We start from the raw sequence: 6,136 nt of genomic DNA, 5'->3' as shown, positions 1-6,136 counted from the left end.
CAAACACAGGAGTGGATGCTCACAGTCAGCTATTGGATGTATCACAGGGCTCCCAATGGAGAAGCTAGAGAAAGTACCCAAGGAGCTAAAGGGATCTGCAACCCTATAGGGGGAACAACATGATGAACTAACCAGTACCCCGGAACTCTTGTCTCTAGCTGCATATGTATCGAAAGATGGCCTAGTCGGCCATCACTGTAAAGAGAGGCCTATTGGACTTGCAAACTTTATATGCCCCAATACAGGGGAATGCCAGGGCCAAAAGAATGGGAATGGGTGGGTAGGGAAGTGGGGGGCGCTATGGGGGACTTTTGGGATAGCATTGGAAATGTAATTGAGGAAAATATGTAATAAAAAATATTAAAAATTTTTAAAAAATCAAATTCTAAAAAATACTTGGTTTTAGTAGCTTGAAGTTTCTTATACGAAAAATGTTTCCTTTCTTTAAACCATTGATATTATTTTTGTTCTCTTCCAAAATTTTAACGTGTTTTATCTCACCTGTGATTCAGTATTTTTATTGTGTAATATATTACAATGCTTCTCTTTTGACCTTATATTTTCAATATCCATTTTTATTAATTAAGAATCTGTCATCTATTGAAATAAAGAAATTGCAACAGATTCTACTAAAAAAAAAAAAAATGGGGCTCAGAACTGAACAAAGAATTCTCACCTGAGGAACACCGAATGGCAGAGAAGCACCTGAAAAAAATGTTCAACATCCTTAATCATCAGGGAAATGAAAATCAAAACAACCCTGAGATTCCACCTCACACCAGTCAGAATGGCTAAGATCAAAAATTCAGGTGACAGCAGATGCTGGCGAGGATGTGGAGAAAGAGGAACACTCCTCCATTGTTGGTGGGATTGCAAGCTTGTACAACCACTCTGGAAATCAGTCTGGCGATTCCTCAGAAAATTGGACATAGTACTACCGGAGGATCCAGCAATACCTCTCCTGGGCATATCCAGAAGATGTCCCAACCGGTAAGAAGGACACATGCACCACTATGTTCATAGCAGCCTTATTTATAATAGCCAGAAGCTGGAAAGAACCCAGATGCCCCTCAACAGAGGAATGGATACAGAAAATGTGGTACATTTACACAATGCAGTACTACTCAGCTATTAAAAAGAATGAATTTATGAAATCCCTAGCCAAATGGATGGACCTGGAGGGCATCATCTTGAGTGAGGTAACACAATCAAAAAGGAACTCACACAATATATATTCACTGATAAGTGGATATTAGCCTGAAACTTAGGATACACAAGATATAACATACAATTTGCTAAACGCATGAAACTCAAGAAGAATGAAGACCAAAGTGTGGACACTTTGCCCCTTCTTAGAATTGGGAACAAAACACCCATGGAAGAAGTTACAGAGACAAAGTTTGGAGCTGTGACGAAAGGATGGACCATCTAGAGACTGCCATATCCAGGGATCCATCCCATAATCAGCTTCCAAACGCTGACACCATTGCATACACTAGCAAGATTTTGCTGAAAGGACCCATATATAGCTGTCTCTTGTGAGACTATGCCGGGGCCTAGCAAACACAGAAGTGGATGCTCACAGTCAGCTATTGGATGTATCACAGGGCTCCCAATGGAGAAGCTAGAGAAAGTACCCAAGGAGCTAAAGGGATCTGCAACCCTATAGGGGGAACAACATGATGAACTAACCAGTACCCCGGAGCTCTTGTCTCTAGCTGCATATGTATCGAAAGATGGCCTAGTCGGCCATCACTGGAAAGAGATGCCCTTTGGACTTGCAAACTTTATATGCCCCAATACAGGGGAATGCCAGGGCCAAAAGAATGGGAATAGGTGGGTAGGGAAGTGGGGGGGGCGTATGGGGGACTTTTGGGATAGCATTGGAAATGTAATTGAGGAAAATACATAATAAAAAAAATTGTGAAAAAAAATAAAATAAAAATAAAGAGGTCATACATATAAAAATAAATAAATGAATCAATAAAGTCCGAATCTTGCTTTTCGGGTGCATTGTGGTATCCAGGACTCTCTGTGGTGGGTGTACTGGGATCTGATAATGCCAAGTGGTCTTGGTTTCTGTTAGTAAGATTCTTATGTTTGCCTTTACCATCTGGTAATCTCTGGTGTTAGATGTTCTAGCTGTCTCTGGCTGGAGCTTGTTCCTCCTGTGATTCTTTATCCTCTGTCAGCACTCCTGGGAGTCCAACTATCTCCTAAGTCCCAGTGGTCAGAGCACTCTCTGCAGGCAAGCTCTCCTCTTGCAGGGAAGGTGCACAGAAGTCTGGAGCTCACATCCATCTTCTAAGTCCTGGTGTCAGAGCCCTCCTTGGAGGCCAACTCTCCTCTGGCAGGGAAGGCACCCAGGGGTCTGGGTCCCAGCTCTGCCTCCTGGTTGAGGATGAAGGACTGAAGGGACCCTGTCCAAGAAGCTCTGTTGCTTCTGCCACCCACATACTCTTCTCCATAGACTGGACTCAGTGATCCCAAGATTCTGGGTGTGCTAGGGCCTGCCTTTGTCCTTTGTCCATGTTCCTGCTAGCACAAGACCCTCTGGGTTTTTTGGAACAGATGTTGTGTTCCACTCACCATTGATCTCAAGTTCCTGAGTAAGCTAGGGTGCCTGCAGCATGGAGAGTCCTCTCGGGACCTTGGGACCCTCTGCTGAGTTCACACCCAAGATGGCACAGGGCTGGCGCCAGCAGGAACAAACCCCAGCCAATGGTCGGTGGGTTTCTTTTGTCCCTGTTCCTGCTGGCACAAGACCCTCTGGCATGTTTTGGGACAGATGTTGCGTTCCACTCACCAGTGATCACAAGATCCTGGGTGTGCTAGGGCCCACTGAGTTCGTGCCCAAGATTGCAAATCTCCTCTTGATACTGGTAGACAGCTATAATTAATATAATAAAGACTATATTGTAAAAAGTTAACAGAGTGGAAACATTAACAGTTATTATCATTATTGGCTTCTGTTAATATGGGAATACTAGGGTGCCTTTAAGATCAATGGAGTCTTTCTTGACTCTTGAGTTGGCTGAGCTAGAGTTCTGGGAACTTGTCTGCGACTTCCATGTTCTTGGCTTACAAATTTGAAGAATTAAATTCCCAGACCAAACAGTGAATTTTACAAAGTGATATTTTATTACAGAAAGGAAAAAGGCAGAGATTCTGAACATCAAGAGGGGTGCCCTGGATGGGGATATCATGAGCCTCGCTGTCTTGGGGTCATCAAGGTTTGCCTAGATGGAGGAATGGGGTGAGGTGAGCTGGCCAGTCCAGTTTACATTCAGCTGCCAGGTACTTCTGAGTTTCAGTCATATACTCAATATGGTTTCCAAGGAAGAAGTACTCCTTTACAGGGCAAGTGACAACTAAGATCTAGGCACTCTCTGCTTTTTGCCACCTCTGGCTTCTGTCTCTGACAAAATCAGAGACATTTTGGCTTAAACCCTTCCACATACACCTGTACTCCAGCAAGTGCAAAGCTGCCTACAAGCTCAAAGACATGCCCAGTTTGGGCCAAAAGAATCTCTGCATCTTAGGGTCTTTTTACCCTAAAACAGTCTGGGCAACTTCAGGTTCCAGATCTCAAGACTATGGAGACCACAGTCAATGAACCTGAGCTCTCAAGCTAAGCCTTGTGGGACTGAGTCCCCTTAGGCATGAATAATTATAAATTTTTGCTGGAGGAAAAAGCCTGTCCCTGGAGCCTAGTAGACCTAGCCTTTGCTAGCTTTCCTGTCAGACCTGTGTTTGTACCCCTTCCTAGCTTTACTCCACACAAGACATCTGGGTCCAAATGAACAAACACTTCTTGCTGCTCTTCTCCCTCTTCTACTTCATTGTGGGTGAGTTGCAGAGTCTCCTCCCTCAGGAGAGAGCTGCAGTGGTGGGATCAAGGGAGCTGGAGGGATTCTCTATGTGAAGAACCATGTCCATGTGTGCTGAGCTTTGACCACATTTAGGAGGGAAGGAAGGGAGATGACCTTCAAAATGTTCGCTTTGCCTTCTGTCTTATCTTCTTTGTCTTTTCTAGCACTCCACCACATCCCTCTGAGTATGTAGGCCTTTATTTTGTTACCCTTTCTTCCATGGCCAAACCCCATAATCTAAATGCCTAGAAAAAAATGTCTCTTAAGATATCCATTCTGTTCACAATTTTGTATTGCTGAGATAACTGGTCATTCTATAATTTTGAAATGTGTTTTAGTCCTAGACATTGGATTCTGATACCCATTTCAAGGATCTTGTTACAAGCTGTTTAGGAGAAGAAATTCTACACCCCCTGGAGTCAGACTTTTCCAAACTAGTCCAGTCACTTTCCTAAATACTCTAATTTAACACGTGAGGACAAAACCTTCTTCAAGATTTGTAAGATCAGATTATACTGTATTAAGACAAATACAATTCAAGACAACACAACCCCCAATAAGATGGTCAAGAAATGATAGATAGTAATCTTAGCACCATAGATTTTTTTCAACACATGCATGTGTATACATTGTGTGTGTCATATTACACATGTAACCAGACAATAACTTTAAGAAATAATTTCTCTCCTTCCATCCTTAAGTTTGAATTCAGGTCAGTCAATCTTGAGAGCAAGCAAATTTAATTGCTAAGTCAAGTGACCAGTCTCTGGAAAGAATTTGTTTTGTTTTCTTTTATTTTGAACCTATATTTCAATTATTCACTCTTCCAGAACCTTCTGAAGGTATCACCCATTGACTATTCTTTAAGCTAGATAAACTATGTAGAGGTCAAATCTTTACACAAAGTAAGGGCTGGAGAGATAGCTTCCCAAGAATGGAGGCCTGATTCTGATTCCCCAGAACTCATATAAACAAACCTAGATGTTGTAATGTGTACTTATAAATTCCAGTACTAGGGAGCAGAAACAGGCAGATCCTTAGAGCTCACTGGTCAGACAACTCAGCAAAATAGGTGAGCCTCAAACCTCCAAGTTATCCACGATGTAAAGGCTAAAATTGAGCCCAGAATCCTTTGACTTGCTGAAATGCCTTTCATTTTCCATCACTAAAGGTAATAGAGTTGATCAAAGGCTCAACTGTCACTTCCTAAACCCTCAACCATCAGCTATCTCTTTATCTGCCTACCCTCCCTTGGAAGGTTCCTTCACTCAGTTCTGCTCTCTCTCTCTCTCTCTCTCCAAATTCAAAATCCATGTCCTCATGCCAAGCTCTGTGCTGTCTCCAGAAGCAACATCACTGAAGTGTGTAACATGCCACCTTCGCACACAGTCAGACCACTGCAGAAGAGGCTTTGGTGTTTGCCTTGCTCAGAAACACGAAATATGCATGAGCCTGAGGATCTACTTCAGTAAGTTTCAGTGTTGGGTATAGTCATGAGAATCTTGGGCAACATCTTAGAAAAGGCTCCAGCAGAATTGCATCTCTAATCCAGGCCATAGTACCCTGAGCATGGAGGGTACAGTCCTATGAGACAGGGAGAATAGATGAGGCAGGATGAAAACAGCCAAAAGATTTTTAGTTTGAATACACCAAACCAGTGTTTTTCTCATTTTTTAGCAGGAGAAGAAATGAAGCAGATATATAGATTTGAGTTGTTAGGGACCACCGGCTAACAAGCCAACCCTATAGCTTTTCAGCAATTTCTGCATGGATATCCTTGGGAAGGAGAGGCTGGGAAGCCATCCATAAATCTGTCTGTTTAAGGGAATGAGTGGTCTGCCTTGGAGACTGAGATCACTGCCTTATGTCTGGTTCTTTCTTGTTGTAGGTGGCTCTCTCCAGTTATCATACATGGTGTGTCAGAGATTCTGCAAGAATTTGACATACATTTTCAACAATCGGACTTATACACATAAATGTTGCAACTCTGATTTTTGTAACTTCACACTCTAAGATACTCCACCTCCGACCTCATTCTAGAAGATCCCAGATGATTTTCTTCTTTTACACTCTGCTTATCCTGCCTCTCCACCCTGTATGCATCAAGGACACTCCTTTTCCATCCCTATCAATCTTCCTGGTTCCTTTATCTTGGATCTCAAGTTGAGCAGGCAATGATGGTTTTAAACAATAGATTTCTCCTAGTACTAGAATTGGCATCTTTATCTACAAAAGGACCTGCCCCAAGAAACTCTGAACAGTAA

General features: G+C 42.6%; 1 protein-coding gene across 1 annotated transcript; it reads left to right on the top strand.

The window, feature by feature from the left end:
* Positions 1–3,799: 3,799 nt before the first annotated feature.
* On the top strand, positions 3,800–5,885 carry Pate3 (prostate and testis expressed 3). The gene is made up of 3 exons (XM_021171220.1): positions 3,800–3,848; positions 5,218–5,340; positions 5,761–5,885. Exons 1-3 carry the CDS (start codon positions 3,800–3,802, stop codon positions 5,883–5,885), a joined length of 297 nt encoding a protein of 98 aa, XP_021026879.1.
* The last annotated feature ends 251 nt before the right edge of the window (positions 5,886–6,136 follow it).

This window comes from Mus caroli, unplaced genomic scaffold (genome assembly GCF_978045245.1).
Source record: "Mus caroli unplaced genomic scaffold, Mus_caroli_1 scaffold_11, whole genome shotgun sequence".
Classification (NCBI taxonomy): Eukaryota; Metazoa; Chordata; class Mammalia; order Rodentia; family Muridae; genus Mus; species Mus caroli.
This window is presented reverse-complemented; position numbering and strand designations above follow the sequence as displayed.